We start from the raw sequence: 19,674 nt of genomic DNA on the forward strand, positions 1-19,674 counted from the left end.
TTATCATCTTCCTCTATTATTTTTCTAAATTGCTTTTTTCCTACCCATGACTAGGCAGTCTTTTCTCACAGCTGTGGATGAACAAATTCAAAAGATGTTCTCAAATACATGGTTTCCAAGAGAGAGGCCACTAAGTTTTGAAAATACAAACTGAGCATTTTTTTTGAGTGATTGCACAGCTCATAAAAATGTCTCTGGTTAGAACCTCATCAGCAGTGATTCACTCTGTGCGAGGGCCCCTGTGGAGACCTCAGTCACTTCCCATCAGGGCACTGAGGCCTATTTTTTCTGCTGAGATGGAATGAATGACTGGAAAGCATTTACTGATGGAGGTCACAAGAGTCCCATTCAGTGAAGTGAGGAGTGTTTCTTTAAAGATGGCCTCGTGGTCGGAAAGACTGATGAAACTGAAGACCACAGTATATCCCCGCCCCTTCAGAATAAAGTGTCCCTTCGCCCCCCGGCCATAAACTTTCAGAAGTAAAGATTCAAGGTCAAAATGTGTTTTCTATGACAGCAAGCTGATGTCCATCCCTGATGACGAAGAAAACATATTTTATTACAGTTCAAGGTTGTGTGTCTTGATGCCTAAGACATCCTTTTTCAAGATAAAACCTGAGTCAATGAGATTATGCAGAGTGCTTGAGCCTACTAGATCTTAATACATGATTTTTAAATTTGTTTCTGCGGCTACCTTTTAGGTACTTTTTGGCTTAGTGACTTTTACACAACATTTTCAGTTTTAAAATGGCCTTGCCACTAAGACCACAGAAATGCAGCACGAGGCAAGCCTCCCTACCCACCCCCAAGCCAAAGGGGCTCTGGTTCTCTTGTTTTCCCACTAGCTCAGCCCCTGAAGAGGGTCACTGACATCACTTAGGACAAATCAGTTTTAAGGAACTGTAGTCTTAAACTTTTAGTTGTAGTTTCCAGGACCTCATGTTTTGGAAGGTCTAAACTGGGCCCTGAACTCTGTAGTCTGGGGCCAGCAGACATGACGATGTGTGGAAAGTACTCTGCGTAATGCTGTCAGAGAGCGCCAATTAACGGCACGCCCTGGGGGTGTGGGTGCCTCCATGTCTTCTGAAGGAGAATGCTTGTCACTGCTCCTAGGACAGGAGAAAAGTCAAGACAAGAGAATCCTTCGTCACAGAGGCCAAGTCTTCCTATTTCATTGCTTTAAAATAGAAAGTCATCCATGGCCGCTTTTCTCCCCTTCCCTACTCCTGCCTAAACTGCTCTCCAGGGAGAGCAAAGAATACAAAAATGCTTGGATCCCTGCAATACACCCCTTATGATACCAATTCTCTGATATTATCTCCTTCTTTATAGACAAACTCAGAGAAGTTAAAACTTATATTCTACATTCCATGGGAAAAAACATAACTATATTTCAAAGGACTTGGATTTGATAACATCTCCAGCCAACAAGGGTATATAGGCTGTGTCAGTTATAAAGAGTTATCTGAGGAGCCTTCATTTGTTTTAAGTGATGTCAGTTACCTTATGTGGTACACAGAAGGGCAGAAGCAAATATTTTTTGGAAACAATTTTCTCCAAATTCTCAGTTCCTGAAATATTGAAGACACATACATCGTAAACATAGCACCAGAATAAGAGCTTCAGGGGACGTTTGGCAATGCCTGACATAGTGGTTGCTCAGTAGCCCAGTCCCATGTGGATGCATCTAGGACATCCACCACATAATCTCTTTGTGGACTCCCATCAGTCCTCTAGATCAGTGGTTCCTAACCCCGGGGCCACGGACTGGTATCAGTCCATGGGCCATTTGGTACTGGCCCGCAGAGAAAGAATAAATAACTTACATTATTTCCATTTTATTTATATTTAAGTCTGAACGATGTTTTATTTTTTAAAAATGACCAGATTCCCTCTGTTACATTCATCTAAGACTCACTCTTGACCCTTGTCTTGGTCACGTGATACATTTATCCATCCTACCCTAAAGGCCGGTCCGTAAAAATATTTTCTGACATTAAACTGGTCCGTGGCCCAAAAAAGGTTGGGGACCAGTGCTCTAGATGGACACCCAGACTCCTCTCTTGCCATTCTTCAATCTATTCCCTATAAAACAACTTAGGTAATTTTTTTGGAAACATGACTCAGATGTAACTTCTTAGCTTGAAATCCTTCCATAGTTTGCACATCAAAGAAAATCTGTCCTCCTTACTTAGGCAGGCAAGATTTGGCTCCAGACAATCTATTAATCCCACCTGACCACACCCTCTGGCCCACGTATACCCCCTTCACTTCCTTAAAGGAGCCAAGCTCCTATTACTTCAGGTCTTCACACAAGGCATTTTCTGCTTTTAGAATTATCTTCCTAAATTCCCATTTCCTTCTTGCTCTTCCCTCCTCTTCCCTCCTGCTACCCAGATAACTGTAATTTATTCTTCAGGTCTAGCCTAAATATTGCCTCTTTAGAGGATCCTCTTCTGGGTCCCTTCTAAAACCTCCCGGCTAAGTTAGGCTTCCCCATCCACCTTTCATATTACCCCACAATCATAATTAAATAATCATTTGCACAGTTATTTGGATAACATCTGCTTCTTTAGAAATAGTATTCTCCATAGGAGTATCACCTGTCTGTTGTGTAAATTGCTATTTCTCTAGTGCCTTGTAAAATACACTGTACATTTGAACCTCCAGTAACATTGTGGTGAATGAATGAATATACCAATGTACTTGTCCTGATGTCCTAGGGAGAAAAGGGTAAATAATCTGGAAAGTGTAATGAAACTGTCAAGAATACAGGAAATCAGGTACATACATTGTGAAACATAATTCAAGAGCCTACTTGTTTTCTGAAAACTGATAATGAGAAATCTTTCAATAGATGCATAATAAAAACAAAAGAGGACTCTGAGCATAGCATTATCTTATAGAGAGCCCAACAGCTATAAACCAGGCTAGCTGCAGCCCCGTAACCACCCCAGCGTCAAATATGTCACCATTACTATCTGAGGGGACTAAAGAAAGTTTGCTGGTTTGAGTATCATTTTCATTTTAAAAACAAGTATGTGGTATGGTTCATCAACAGACAGTCCATGTGAGCTGAGTGAGTGTCTCTGGGAACTGAGACAGATTCGGGTGTAGAATCCTAGATTATATTTGTTATCTAGGACTTTTTCTCTCTATTCAGATGTGGGAGCCCAGCAATAGACAAGAATCTGGTGGGACAAAAGAGAGGAGGTAGAGAAAAACATATGTAGAGACACAACTGGAGATTATACAACATGGACAGGAGAGTTGTTACCAGAGTGGGATGGGTTTTTTTTTGTAAGTTTATTTATTTTTATTATTTTTAAGTTTCACATGGTCTGTAGGATGGTGATAGGAAGCAGTGCACAGCAGAAGGTGGAGAGGGTGAGAGGTGGGACGGCAGGCCTCTGAGGAGGCCCTGGGAGGCCCTGAGTGGAGGGCACAGGAGCAGGAGGGCGAGAGGTGGGACGGCAGGCCTCTGAAGAGGCCCTGGAAGGCCCTGAGTGGAGGGCACAGGAGCAGGAGGGCACAGGTGACCCCTGAGTGAGCAGCAAAGGGTCTGTTTCTAGCTTCACAGCAAAAGCACGGCCATGGGAGAAAGGTACACAGATCTTCAGTGACTATACACATGTGGAGGCTGCCAAAGCCACAGCTCTGCCCACCCTTGTTTTATGAGCTCTAGAACCTTACATGTGATTGATTGCCTATCACATGTTTGTTTTCAGCTGGTTATTCAGATTCAACACATCCAAAGAGGAACTCACCATCTTTTCTTCCAGCCTTCCCCATCTTGGTAAATGACTCCACCATTTACACAACTTCCAAAGCTAAAAATCCAGGAGTCACTGTTGGTTTTCTATTCTCCTTGCATTCTATGTGAACTCAGACATTCATTCCTGCTGTTTCTATAATTAAATGTTTTGTGGGCCCTTTCACTTTTCAACTCCACTACCATGATCATTATTGCCATTACTGCCATTATCCCTTATCTGAGGAAATGTGACAGCCCCTCATCCTTTCTCCTTGCCACCAACTTTTCCACACTCCCACTAGCTATAGCAGGACTTACACAAATGCTTTGTAAAGATACAGCCTAACCATACCCCTCCTCTGCTTACCACTCCTCAGTGACATCCTATAGCAGCACCCTTTATCTAGTAGTTTCAGGACCACTTATCATGTTGATTTGTATTTGCTTACTTATTCTTCTCTCTGTCTCCCACTAGGCTCTACATGGGAGTAAGGTGTATGTCTTATGTTCCCAGCATTCAGCACAATGTCTTTTAGCTGGCTTAATAAATCCCAGCTAAAAGAAGGATGCTTCAGGAGATGAATTTAACAAATGCCTCTTCAAATATGGGCACATTAAAGAGGATAAAGGTGTTTCTGGGAGGATTAAACAACCCAAGAAGGAAACTAGAAAAAATAGTCAAGGAAGCAGAGAGAAATTAAAATTGTTGGAAGCATCAGTGAGTGGGAGAGGGATGGAAGAGGGTGGAGGAGGAACTGTAAGCCATTTTAGCCTCCCCATGAGTTATAAAGCTAAGCTCTTCTCAGAGTAGCAGGGAACAGAAGTCCTGATAGTAAACTCAGAGCTTCTGAGGAAGAAGCAGCAAGGTATGAATGAGTCAAGGAACAATTCAGAGTGTTCGCATAGACTTGTAAGAGTCAAGACATTCTTTCATGGGCTCCATGTTAGTCCATGATAGGCACCACCTTGTATAAAGCCCTTTCATAGCTAAAAGGGAGGTATGATGCTTTCTTAAAACATGTATTTTTTTATTTATAAAATTAAATTTAATGAAGTGACAGTGATCAATAAGAGTACATAGGTTTCAGGTAAACATTTCTATAGCATTTGAACTATTGATTGGGTTGTGTGCCCATCACCCAAAGTCAAATCATTTTCTGTCACTGTGTATCTGTCCCTCTTTACTCCCTATCCCACCCCCATCCCCATGGTAACCACTTCATTTTTATCTATGTCCATGAATCTCATTGCTATCAGAACATGTATTTAAACAAATGGCATGCTAAGAAACTTCTGAGTAAAAGATATATGTCAACTTAAAGTCTAAAAAAACTAAGGGGGGGGATTGCTGACATTAGGAAAAAAATTCAAAAAGTTTAGACACAAGGAAGGCATAATCTCATGGCCAGGGTATATATCCAGAAAGTATTACAAGTTTCCATGCAGGCCTGGACCAGAAACTTAAAACCCGGGGACACGGCTGTTGCCTTTCAAGTCTTTCAGTTGATGATTATAACTTTGGAAAAGAAGCCAGGGCACATGGGAAGGAAGCAGCTGATCACACAGATGGTATCAAAGCTCAGGATTTAATATTCTGGATTTCAGCTATGACACCAGAGGTGGGGGCTCCTGGAAGGTGACAATGTAGACAATGAAAACTGGGAAGGCTTCAGGCAACACCTGACCACAAGAGGCTCATTTTGAAACTTGAGATTATGGAGTGAAGCTGTTCAGCGAAAACACAAACAAACAAATTATAAACTAGATCACAGGGTAGATAGCATACATGACAGAGAGAGATGTAGTAGTGGAAAGGGATCGGCAGGGCTGGTGGGAAAATTTGGTTTAGATGGCTACATTCTAGCATCTCATGAGATGTAAATAGATGTTTCTTTTTTAAAGACTCAATTAAGTTTGGCAATCCTACATACCAGACATGACTCTTTGAAACTATACCTTGCACATTAGCATAGTAAAGACTCTGAGGAAACTCACAGAGAAAGCAAATTACTTAAGTTAAATACAGGTTACCACAGTAGTTATGCCATGAAAATATATGACATCTGCTCTACCTGACAATTCTGGGACACTGATGTTCCATTAGACCAGTTTAGAAAACCTGGATCTATACTCTGGACCTTGAGAAAGAAGATACCTACTAAGAAGTGCTCCCAGTGGTTAATTGTACTCAAGTTTTAATAACAGAGCCTAGCAGCCATTTCTACACAGGGTCCTCTCATGCAAACTGCACTTCAGGGGGAAGCCTGCCCTGAACTACCCTCCTTTGCACTGAACTGCCTGCCTGTACTGTGTTTCTGCCATCTGAGTCAGCCCTTAGGAGTTTCTGGAATCCTATTTCAACCAGTAGGACTGAGGCTTCCCCAATCCAATCAGAACGGCACACTTATTTCTATCAGCCTCTTCACTGACCAATCAGAGCAGCTCCATTCTGACCAATCATAGTTTGTACAAACTATGAGGATTTGGAGTCCTTATTTGCATGAGGATGAACCAATCAGGGACCAGGGTCAGGTAGTTCTGTCTGTATAAATCAGCTTCCCTGTGGCTCTGGGAGTGCACTTTCCCTTTCTACCCAAGACTAAAGACTGCGTTTCCTTGGCTGAAGCTGAAACACCGTAGATGAAACACCAAAGATGTCTCACCAAAGCAGAGCAGAGCAGATGGCATCAAAGTTCAGGATTTAATATTCTGGAGTTCAGCTATGGCATCAGAGGTGGGGGTTCCTGGAAAGTGACACTGTAGATCCTAGAAAACTGGGAAGAGCAGGACAGCAAGGAGCAGAGCAGAGCTGAGTAGCCTGAGAGGGGCCTGGCTGAGGGCCTCCACAGAGCCTTGCTGTTTTCGCAGCTGTGCTGTATCAAAACAGAGCTGCTTTGCACTGACTACAGGTTCCTTCTTCACTGCACCCCAAGCTGGGGATTCCTGGTAGTGTTGAATTGATGCCAACAGCCATCAGTTGATTATGCCAATGCACCCCGTAATGATAATAAGAACAAATATTTAAAATTCTATAAATCTAAAAGTATGTGGAATAAAATAAAGGTAAAACAGTAACATAGAAGGTAAATGTTATCTCCTAGATAAACCAAAACTTTTGAGTAAGGGATTTAGGGCTAGAATGTAACAATATAATGATATATTTTGGATAGAACAAACAAATTCAATGTAATGATCTCAAGTAGCACTTCATACTGAAGAAGGTAAAAGGGAAGTTCCTGAAAGTGGGAATGGGACTGTGGTGGGAACATCTGGATTGTGACGTGGGGATGGGACTGTGGTGGGAACATCTGGATTGTGACGTGGGGATGGGACTGTGGTGGGAACATCTGGATTGTGACGTGGGGATGGGACTGTGGTGGGAACATCTGGATTGTGACGTGGGGATGGGACTGTGGTGGGAACATCTGGATTGTGACGTGGGGATGGGACTGTGGTGGGAACATCTGGATTGTGACGTGGGGATGGGACTGTGGTGGGAACATCTGGATTGTGACGTGGGGATGGGACTGTGGTGGGAACATCTGGATTGTGACGTGGGGATGGGACTGTGGTGGGAACATCTGGATTGTGACGTGGGGATGGGACTGTGGTGGGAACATCTAGATTGTGAAGTGGAGGAAAATGGAAGAGGCGTAATTGTGGGAGCGCCAATTATACCTCAGAAAGGCATGTAGTAGGTGACCTGATTCCCTGCAAAACCCCTTTGATAAAATCAGAGAATAGGAAAAAAAAATGCATACCTTGCTTTGCTAATAATTTTAATAAACAGAAAAAGTATTAAGCAATGGGATCTAGTATCAGTTTAATTTTATCTAATATGGGAAGAGTGGCTGGTCATTTAAAACAGTGGTCCCCAACCTTTTTTGGGCCATGGACTGGTTTAATGTCAGAAAATATTTTCACGGATCGGCCTTTAGGGTGGAATGGATAAATATATCACCTGAATGAGATAAGAGTCAAGAGTGAGTTTTAGACGGATGTAACAGAGGGAATCTGGTCATTTTTTAAAAATAAAACATCATTCAAACTTAAATATAAATAAAATAGAAATAATATAAGTTATTTATTCTTTCTCTTCAGACCGGTACCAAATGGCCCACGGACTGGTACCGGTCCGTGGCCCGGGGCTTGGGGACCACTGATTTAGAAGGATCAGAAACTTTGGGAGAAAGCCAAGTACTCATAAAATCCAGCCTCGCCATAATCCTGTCAGAGATGTTTTAGAGGAGATTTCTTGGAAGCAAGGTTACACTAAATAATCTTTAAATCCCTTGTGAGACATTAAAGACTGCCTCTAACACTCTGCAGCCACATTGAGGAACTCCAGAGGTGGCCAGCCTGGGACCTGATCGAGACACACATCCTGTGGCTCTCTGATCATGCTGGAAAGAAACAAAAGAGCTGTATATTCTGTAAATTAAGTATTATCATATTTAAATCTCACAACAGTCCCATGAAAGAGACACAATCATTATTTTTATGGAAAAGGTGAAATGCTTTTATATGCTCAAAGAGACTGAGTTCTCCAAAGAAAGAGGGAAAAAGGGAAAAAAAATGACAATAGCCTAAATGTAAAACTAGAGTAATTAAATAAACTAGAAAAGATTTATTCAATGGAGTTTTATAAATTTTAAACATAAACCTATAAAATGGAAAAATAATTTAAATAGATATTAAAATGCATATAGAAAATCTTGTATTTAGTATGGTTAAATTATTTGCACAGAAACAAGACTGTAAGAAAATACATGAACATTGGTCATATAAAACAGAACCCACCCCTGAGATGGCGCACACCTGCTGCTGGCAGCCCTGAGAACAGAGCAAAGCGTAGTTCAATTGGACATAAAGAAGACCCCTAGGAAGATCCTGAAGGCTCAAAAACAGCTGAAGCAGTTTGGCTAATACAGGAGAAAGAGAATGTAATTCAGGGCAGATATAGTAAATCTTCCACAACACACAGGGCTGTAATTCTTTACATGGTAAGTTGCTGAGAAAATCATAAATTGGTCATGGTTAAAATGTCAGAAGACTCAAAATAAAAAAAAAATGAATTATTGAGGTGTGGCTTACTTTGTAAGTCACACCACATTTCATGAGAGACGTGGGAGGTAGAGACAAAAGCAGAATAATATCTGCTGTATGAATATTTCAATTATGTGGGTAGAAAATGGGGAACAATGTGGGTAGAAAAATACAAATCTTTACACTCAAGTTATTAGAAGCAAGTGTCTGTCTAGATTAGCATTAGGGAAAAGGGCATGTTCAATCACAGAAAATGTCACTCATGTGCATTCACATACATCTTGTAGCAAACTAAATCTTCAATTGTTTGCATTTTATAACATTTTGAAGAATTTTGTAAATATCTAAAGTATAATGTTTTATAACTCAATCTTTGACTTTCCTTTTTCTGACTCTCACTTTCCCGTCTCCCAACCTCTCTCTTATTCTTCTTGTTATATTTAAAAAGGACTGTATACATATTTATACATATATATGTATGTACATGTGTGTGTATACATATGTGTATGCATATATGTACACACATGCACATAAATTATATAAAACTTACTATAGTCACTACTGAGAAGAAAGAAAGAAAGAAAAAAAGAGAAGGAAAAGAAAGAAAGGAGGGAAGGAAAGAGGGAAGGAGGGAGGGAGGGAGGGAGGGAGGGAGGGAGGAAGGAAGGAAGGAAGGAAGGAAGGAAGGAAGGAAGGAAGGAAGGAAGGAAAGGATGGATGGATGGAAATGCCTGGTCAACTCAGCACAAAGCACACAGACCTGTGGGTATGGAACTTAGTATCATAATTGTTCCCTCTCCATTGGACATCTGGAAGGGCATGGACCATGCCTATTTTGTTTACTGCTGGAGTCTCTGCACTGGAACAGTGTCTCAATAAATACATGTTGAATGAAAGAATGAATGAGTGAATACCACAAATCCTATGTATCTTTTCAGACAACTCAGTCCCATCTTCCTGATAGAATCTTCCTCAGAGCCTCAGTAGTTGATCTTTCTGGAAATGATTACATTACTAGTCAGAACTACTACTGAACAACTGATTCTACACATTATTTTTATGCTGTTTTTCTGTTGCTGTGTTTTTCAATTTAGGAAGCCATGCTCCTCAAAGACATTTATATATGTATATATTTTATTTCCCAAAGTTCTTGTCAAAGGACACATGGAAAAATCTCAATAATTGTGTATTAGATTAAATGATGACCTTCTACTTTGTGACACTTCTAAACATTCTCTGTATTGAATGCGTTGTCTTTGATTCCAAGGTGTGGTGGGAAGAAAGGTGGAATTTAGTGGCAGTTGAGCTGGCTTTGCAGCTTGGTCACTTCAGTGCTGGAAAAGTAAACTGAACTCTGATCTTCTGTTTCCCTGTTTTTAAAATGAGAACATTAACAAGAGCAACAACAGTAAGTATCCATCTATGTCAAAGAAAAGACTGTGGAATAAAATAGCATAAGGCATGTGAAAGTGTTTTTGCAAGCTGGAAAGCAAAGGTTGGCCCCCTATTTACCAATTTAAAAGATGAAAGTGCCGTTGCAGTGCTCCCGATGATAGTAGACACTGCACATGGCCTTTTTCTGAACACAGCTATGAGGCAGCAGAGCAAGGTGATAAGGAAAAGAATCTCGAGCGCAACCTGCCAAACATGCACTGATCATAAATCACAGACCATGCTCAACACTCAGGCCGGGAGGGATTACTGGGCACCTGTCACCTGTCACCTACACCCTTTGGTACTGGTGCTTCAAACCCAGGAGAAAGCTTACCGGACACAAGCTGCTGTCCAGGCAACCCCACGGGAACCATGCCCAAGTTATTCATGGCGGTGGCCCAGGCTGTGGGATCTGTCACGGACATGTTGAGCTGGGTTGTGTCTATCGCTATACTCCCCAAACCGTCGGCGGCTGCAGGGAAAAACAAACAACGACTCAGTCAATAGCCAACAGTGTTTGTTTGAAAGGAAATCGCATTTATAGAGATGTAGACTTCATTTAGCATATTCCCAAACCACATACACACAAAATAAAAACACATAATCTACAGCAATGCGTTCCACAGACGTAAATATAAAGAGTTTCCGAATACATTCTGGGAAGAAACTTAATGACATGTAGTTTATATTACACACAGAATGTCATTAAGAAAGTACCTCTGGGAAAATAAATTGAAGAATTGCTTCCTTCTCCTAGTGAAACATTAGTTAAGTTCCAAGGTTGAGAGGCAAAGCAGGAGTACTCTCGGTAAAACAAGACAAGTGTCTGGGTAGATGCAGAACAAATAAACTCATCTGTTCCCCAGAACAATGCTGGAGTAGGCACACCTTTTAACTAACAGAATCTCCAGAATAGTTGTCAAGTCAGGAAACCCGTCCTGACTGAATCTATTAAGTGATACCTTGAAACACATTTCCTCCTTTACAAAATCTTTATAGCACTGCATTGAGGAAATGCAGGTGCTTGCTCAAAGAGACTTTTCCAAAACATTTCTTATAAACACACTTTCATCAAAACAAAATAAATAAATGAGATGAAAAACAATAGCACAGAGCTAAAAAAAAACCACACAAAAAAACAAAAACCATATACAACATACAGCAAAATATGTCAAATTGGACTTAATGTTCTTTGATGTTCACTTGTTCCACAGCCTGATTTCTTTAAGAATCCCAGGCTCTGGGTTCAATGTATATTTTCACGGCTGGGCAAGCTTCTTCACTAAGAACTCAAGACACCTTGTGTCCTGGGCTGGCCAGGGACATTTACCTGCAGCCATCATCTGAGGACACTGCTGGGAACACTGGGTGATGCTGTCAGGGCCACTGGCATCAATTACTGAATTACGAGCATCCTGGGGGGCAGGAGCACTTTGAACGCTGAGTGCAGGGTCCCCACGGAGATCATCAGATTCTGCAAAAGGGGAAAGGAGTGAGCTGAAAACCACAGGAGCCTTCAAAAGGAAAACTGTGTCCATTCGAAAACAAACAGCAAAAGGCAACATCCAATCACAGACAAGGAAGTAGAGCTGTCTCTGGCTTGGTTTCAGAGCCCTCTGAGATGGGTGGGTCAACTTTCAACCTGCGGCCAGGGCTGCCGGAATAAACAGCCTGTTTGTAAGAGCAGCAAGCGCCTTGCCTCCCCCTGAAGAGATGTCACAAACGGGGCTTATCAGTCCCTGCACAGCCTCTTCCACACACTACACATCAATAGAGAGGGCAGATTCGGGCTAAGTATGATTTTGTTAAGTTAAAAAATTAGTTGATGATGTTATTTTGGGAGATGGTCACCTGTGAAATATATTCAGGTAGGGAAAAAAAGTATGGAGGAGAAATAAAAAAAGGAAACATCTATTCACCCTGAGACTGGTAAAGGCACGTACCCAAATTACAATAGTCAGGAAAGGCAAAAGGAAGAATGGTGTGCTACCCATAAAAGAGATCTAGAGGGTGTGGGGCAGAAAAGGAAAAGCATTTGTTTTTAGTTCTATGGAAAGAGAAATTTAATTGGCTACAACTGTCCCTAGAATTGTACAGCATATGATTTTTCAAAACATATTTCTAACTAAAACAAATAACAATAACACATTAAATAAAGTTGCAAAGGCCCTTCTATATCACACTATTTATAAAATCCTACGCCTCTCCCTATCCTTAAAAATGCAAAACCATAACATTCAGACACGTGTATTTTAAGTGCACTTTCACCAGTTCAAAAAGGGATGATGGAACACTCCGCTTAGACGAGGGATGTGAGGAGTTTCACTTTTAAGTAGATTTGATTTGACAACTGAATTTAAATAATTATTTTTATTTAGGTGTAAATTAAAAGAAAATTTAAAGCCGTGTTTCTGTCAATGTCTACTTTAGAATTCGATGTTATGGTCTGTTTGTCAGTGTATCCAGTGTGAAGTTGGCCCTTTTATGGTATTCTTTTTTATTTCTTTGATTCTTTTGTGTGTGTGTGTGTGAGTGAAGAGACAGAGAGAGAAAGGAACAGATAGGGACAGAGAGACAAGAAAGAAGAGAGAGATGAGAAGCATTCATTCTTCATTGCAGCTCCTTAGTTGTTCATTGATTGCTTTCTCATATGTGCCTTGACTAGGGGGCTACAGCAGAGCAAGTGACCCCTTGCTCAAGACAGAAACCTTGGGTTTCAATCCAGTGATCTTTGGGCTCAAGCTAGTGACCATGGGTCATATCTATGATCCCAAGCTCAAGCCAGCGACCCTACGCTCAAGCAGGTAAGCCCGTGCTCAAGCTGGATGAGCCTGCGCTCATGGCAGCGACCTCCGGCTTTCGAACCTGGGTCCTCCATGTCCCAGTCCTATCCACTGTGTCCGCCATGTCACAGCTCTATCCACTGTGCCACTGCCTGGTCAGGCTTTTTTGATTCTTAAGTGCAAGAATCAGCAACCATTTAAATATTGTACTGTCAAAGAACAATTTATTGCCAGTTGAGTGTAAGTTTAGTTCAAATAAAAGCTCAGGTTTCACTATCTCGAGGAGAGGTGGATAACGAGCAAATCATTGGCATGCCCTGTACAAATCCCTAGGCCTCTACTAGAGGGGCCTGTAAGAGTGGAAGCATTTTCCCCAATAGTCAGAAAGATGGAACATCTTCATCATGCAGTAGTGAGGAATTGCAACTTTGGGAGCAAACCGTACTCAAGCCAAGTACTTTGTACCTTGCAGTTAAAACCTACTACCCAAATGAATGCAGAACTTGCTTACATATGTGCCTCAGTCTTCTCAGAGAATGAATGGCATCAGACAAGAGAGCCTCTCACCATATAAACTCAATGACATCAACATGTAGCTAAGATATCTGCTCTTTTGCTGTCCACACACCAGCAATAGTTCTGTGATGAAACCTCAGGGGAATTATTTTTCTTTCTACCTCCAGCCACTTCAGAACACCGAAGCAGAGTAAGGCTAGAATGTGTTCATTCTTTTGCTCAAATGACGCTGTGGTAGATTCTTTTAGGTCACCACAAATTCACCATTGGTCTTACTTATCTCCTTAAACGAAGTTTAGTTGACTGGCTTCCTTGTAGCTCATGTTCTCTGCAGGTGGGCAATAATCACAGTTTTTTCTGTCCAATGAGTCTGCAGTTCTACAGCACCTGTCAGAGAACATTCCTTTACTTTGTAGGTTTTGTGACTTGTGCCTGACCAGCCTTGTTTCACCAGGCCTTTTTGCTGCAGTGTTTTAGGGATGGTGTCAGTTTTCCACGCTCCATAAATGTCCATTTCAATGATAGTGTTTACCCTGGTAATTATGGGCTTACAAAGGGGTATCAAGTGTCCTAGAGGCCCATAGCTTCTGCCCATCTTTAACACTGTTCATTCCCATCTTAACAAACTGCTACTGTTTCATCAAAAAAAGCATTGCTTCATTGGTAAGATGTGATTTATAAATCTGAATTTATCTCAAGTGAAACATTGTTACTTTCAATTTATTATACCTCTTCAATCTTTCAAGCTAATAGTTTGAATGACACACACAACTTCATGTGGCTACCATGTACACAGATGGTGACTTTTAAGAAAGTTCTATCACAGCTTAGGCATTTCTAATAGTCTCAAAGGATGCCATGCAATTTCTTAAAAAAATTAAAATTGAGTTGACACCTCAGCTTAGAAGAAAGGTAATATTTTAAATTCATTATTGCATAGTAACAAATTTAGCATTCAGACTAATTCCCCTGTCTTAGTTTTCTTATTTCTAAACCCTAGAAGGATGAGTATGTTTTAGAGAATCTGTATAAGAACTTATCTGAGCCAAACTGACGACATATGCCAAGGAGCAAGATTTCAAATGCTCCAGAGAATAAATCCTTCTTTTATGTATCTGCAATTAAAGAAGGTTAGAGAAAGCAAGGCAGGGTTTGGATTATAGGTTAACAAGGTTATATACTCTCTTGAGGGTTAATACCCACGCTGAGGTATATCACTTATAGTATTTCAAAGGTGTGTGACTCTGTAGTCACAGGAACAAACAGGACTGGCTTAAACCTTTCACAAAAGAAGTTACAGGTCTGGGACATGATTCCCCACCATGACCTGCCTAGTTAGGAATTAACGATCAGATAGCCCTGTGAGGTTACTTTCCATAGAACCTCCATGCTTTCCATGCTTTTGGTCATACATCAATTCAAAGGATATACTGATAACCAATCTTTTGGTCTGATAGTATGGTCTTAGCGCTAAGAAAGCTCATTCCCAGGGAGGCTCAGTATCAACATCTTGTTGAACATTGGGGATAAGGTAGCACTGTAACTACGAGATCTGAGTTGAGGGTCCATCTGCTCCAAAAGGGAGAGGCAGGTAAATGGAAGGCAGTTCGGTCCGTCATACGGCCTTCAATGTGGAAAAGCACTCTGAATCATTTCTGTCCTATCAACTGTCATGTTCTGAGTGCTGCTGCATTTGCCATCTGGAGTAACGGAAAGATTAACATTCCAAGTGATATTTATTTACACATGGAGATGGGGTAGTTAAAAAAGTATCACTAATAAAGCACTTGGGATAGGGTAGGTGATAGCTGTTATTATTTTATTTGGAAGTATAGTGTTCCCATCAAGGTGCCCTGGAATCTTTGTATTCCACTGGATAATTATGTAATTAGTTCTAAAACACTGAGTAACACTTGATATTTCTAAAAGTGTTGCCCTAGTTTTCTCTGCCACACCCAAGTTATAGAAGACTATGTCTTCATTTTCCACAATTCCTTTATAAAATAATATAATGTAATTTAAAAGCTGTATAAATTTTCTACCTAGGTTTTTTTTTTCTGCTCATGTAACTATAAAAGCTTTCAAGGAATTCATGACCAATTGTGAGAATGCTTTTAGTGAGGTAAGATCTTCACAAATATTCAGATGAACAAATGCCAAAGGTAACAGTGCAGCTTTGTTCACGGTTCAAAGGAAATTTCACCTGTTCTTTGTTAAGGTATATTCAAGTACAAAACCTCCTACCCAGTTTCATAACTGTTCAATGAGATATATTTATGCTCAGAATTTCATGGAGCTATATCAATAAGGTAAATCGTTTTTGAAACTCACCAAGCCTTTAAAAATACTTACTGGCCTGAAAATGACACATGCTTCTCCCACTCTTTACAACACAATTCTTTCTAACTCTGTTCAATTTTTACATGTTTCAAGGAGACAGACAAAAACACACATATATCACACAGAATAAGTAAACACCTCTGTAACTGTCCACAAAACATAAATCCCTATTAAAAGGGAGTTGAGTTTAAGTATGAAAAAAAATTTTTAATTAAAAAATTTCAATTCCAGTTTACGTTCAATATTATTTTATATTAGTTTCAGGTGTACAGCATAGTGATTAGACAGTCATATTAAAATTCTTTTTTTATAAGGATGATTTTGTTTGATGTGAGTCCTTAGTTCATGCCTACTTCAGTAGAAAAATAATTATAGTGAAAAAATCAGATTTATTAATGCCTTGTTAAGAGTTGATTCCAAAAGAAACTTATTTCATGACATCTGAAGTTTTCTTACTTTATAAAAATTATTAGCATTATCATGACATATGTATAGTAAAAAAAAAAAGTATTTCCAAAGTTTTACTTTCTTCTTCTGTCACTAAGAAAATATCTTACTTTGCTCTTCATGTAATCAGTAGGATACTCTCTTAAGCTTATGAAAATGTTCCCTAGTTTAAAACAATATAGAATATTATTAAATGTATGTTTCTTATGTATTAACTTCATTATTTTTAAGCAACTGTCTATGATTAATAATGGGGATATTTTTACTTCCTGTATTGGCAAACTAAGTAATTCATACCAATGCTCTCACCGAGGAACTAGAGAAGCTTAATGGCTTTCATCAGCTTTATAAAATTCTATCATCTTTTCAAACACTAAAGGATTCCAAAGAACATGCTATAATAACTGTAGAGGATTACTAAGCAGGCTTCTAAGGAGAACAGATCTTGTTAAGTGCTGGGTCTTCTGTTTTACTGATCTAGGAGATGAGTGACAGCTGCACGTCTCAAGGCAGAATGGCACTGCTCTGCAGAAGGAGGGGCAAGAGGGCAGGACGGATACATGATGACAAAGAAAAAAGGGATTTTCGGTGGCCACCCATGAAAGGGGGACTTCAGGGAACATAAGTGACTAAGGCAGATTTTCAGGTGGTTCCCTGAACAGTACACTATGTAAACCTTTCCCCTGCCTCCCCATCCCCAAGTCAATGAAATCTATATTGGTCCTTAATTCTTTGATACGAGCAGTTTTGGGGTGGTGGGGGTGTTTCGGAAGAGAGAGCGTGAAGAGGATAATGAAGAGGCAGCTGACAATGCAGATGACCTAAGGTACTACATCATAAAGCATGATCAAGTTTCAAGTCTGTTAAGGACAGTCCTGCATCTCATTAATAATGTTTCGGTCAACGATGGAGTGCATATGTGACAGTGGTACACTTTATAGCCGGGTGTGTAGTACACTATAACATCTTGGTTTGTGTCAGTGCATTCTATGATATTGGGACAATGACAAAATCACCTAATCGTGTATTTCTCAGCACATAAACCCTTTGTTAAACAGTGCATGACTGTATACTGGATATTGGTTATTAATGATAAAAAAAAATCTCCTGATAAATGGAGAATAAAAAAAATTAAGGTTTTGAAGAAGAGATTTAGAATGTATTAGATTTTATGAGGAATTACACTGTCATAGGAAATTTCCGATGAGAGAATTGTAAAGTAGGAATATTAGGTCAAATAAGCCAAAAAGATCCTTCTCAGTGCTAGAGAGAAGTCACCTTAAGGAAAGAGGATGAACATAGGATGGAACGAGGCAGAGATCAATTCAGTCAGGGCTGACCCAGATAGCACTTTATATCAAAGCCATGCAATCAAAAGGTCTTCTTTAATACCTAACCTGTTACTCAGAGATACATAAAATCACTGAACTCTTTTAAAAAATGTCATGATTGACATACATCACCGCACAATACACCTGAGGAGAGATGCCCTTCCTGTTTTATGTGGTTTTTAGTTCATCCTTTCAGGCAAGAAGACAAAAGAAATGTTGTCCCTCCTCTGTGTTCTCATAGCATTGTGTGCCTTTCCCTAAACCAGCATTTGTAACTTCATATTCTAACTAGTGGTTTATGTCTATGTCTCTAATAAACAGCTAGCTTAGAATGAGTAACGAAACTAGTCATCTTTGCATACCCAGCTGCTAGCAAGCACAGTATTTGGAATGTCCTCCTTCTCTTTCTCTACATTTATAAACCATATTTACAATTATGTTAAAATTACATTTATTATCCTTGCATACATATATATATTTTTCAAGTGAATTCAAGCATAGAAGGAAGGAAGAGAAGTACAAAGGAAAATAAAAGGGAAAGAGGAAGTAATAACGGAACAAAGGGTCCAATCCCAAAGGCTGGAGGTTTGAAAGCTAAAGGACACGGAAGGGGAAACTGCTCTCAGTACCAGAACACAGATGAATTCAAAGTGTCAAATAGAGAGAATTTTTTAAAAAGTGTTAGATCTTTCCAGATAAACTTGCGGTGCGTTTTACAGGTAATTCTCCAAGATCGACGACCCCACACCTCTCTGACAGCCAATGGAGAGTCACAAGCAGGTTACAGTGATGTTTCCCTTTTGTGAGATTTTTTGCAGCTGCTCTCTGAATGAGCTGAAATCTATAAATAATGGCATCTCCAGACCCATTAAGCAGTGCATTAGTGTAACAAAGGCATATATGTACAGTGTTAAAGAAACGAAATCATCTGAAGAAAGGAAAAGTTTCAAAGGGCACACATTGCAGTGGATTAAAAGCAGATCTGGCCATTTCTCAAACACAAAATGCCATTAAGGTTCTGTGATTACATCCTCCGTTTTTCCACCTTGTCTAGAAGTCAATTTTAAACTACAAATCACTGTTCTTCCATCTTAGGCAGAAAATGGCTACTGAATGAATGATAAGGTTTTACCCATGTCTTTGAAGAAAACTCAGTATCGAGGGAAAGAATGAGAGAGAACAGAAGCTCTCCCTCTTAAACCATGCAACTAAACAAAATAACCAAATGTGCCAGAGAGACAACCAGGATAATTAGATAAAGGCAATTATCTTTTTATACAAAGATAAATACAATTTGGCGTTATATATACAAGTGTAAAGAAATGACGGAGGAAATATTATTTTGTTTTCAGGAAATCTGTACTTTTAAAAAATTATTCTTTATATTTCTAATTTGAACATAATAAAAGAGAAAGCTTGAGACATTAAAGAAAAAGTACTTCTCTTTCCACTAAAAGAAGAATAGAAAATAAGATTGAATGGTACTATGGCAATAGGTAATTTTGAAGTCTTTGTATAGACAAGATTTAAAATATAGGACCTTCCACATTTAGACTCTTTCAGATTTTCTGAGGACTATACTACACTTGAAGACTGTTTATGAAATAAACAGTCTTCCTGTTTGACTTCCTGTAATGACTCCTCTCATTAATGGATAGGCTACCAAGCACATATACAATATGTGGTCATATGCTGTTTTCTGCTTTCCAAAATATACCTATTATAGGAAAAAGTTATCATTGCTGACTTTGCTGTGAATTATTAAAGAAAGCAATTTAATCTGTACACATAACCTGGATTCTTTACAGCCAGAAAAGTCTTACTTTACGCAAAGCTTTATCTAAGTCCCTGAGGATTGAAGACAAACAACCAGGTTCAAAGAACAACAAGGTTTGAATCTATGAGTTCATTAATTCCAACTTCTCAAAGATACAGAAATACTCAAAGTGTGTCTGACAGGCAGCTGTTTCAAAATAGCCTTACAGTTCAGAAATTCTTCCTTCAGCTAAGACCTTACCCTGAA

General features: G+C 39.7%; 1 protein-coding gene across 6 annotated transcripts in view; it reads right to left on the bottom strand.

Moving 5' to 3' along the window:
- ENOX1 (ecto-NOX disulfide-thiol exchanger 1) overlaps positions 1–19,674 on the bottom strand; it is a 596,201-nt gene that overhangs the window by 208,829 nt on the left and 367,698 nt on the right. For all 6 annotated transcript variants that reach the window (XM_066236813.1, XM_066236817.1, XM_066236816.1 and 3 more), the window contains 2 exons: positions 11,565–11,708; positions 10,569–10,706 (listed from right to left, as the gene is read on the bottom strand). In XM_066236813.1, coding sequence (XP_066092910.1) covers positions 10,569–10,706; positions 11,565–11,708 — 282 coding nt within the window. The remainder of the gene's footprint in view (positions 1–10,568; positions 10,707–11,564; positions 11,709–19,674) is intronic.

Source organism: Saccopteryx bilineata, chromosome 6 (assembly GCF_036850765.1).
Source record: "Saccopteryx bilineata isolate mSacBil1 chromosome 6, mSacBil1_pri_phased_curated, whole genome shotgun sequence".
Taxonomy (NCBI): Eukaryota; Metazoa; Chordata; class Mammalia; order Chiroptera; family Emballonuridae; genus Saccopteryx; species Saccopteryx bilineata.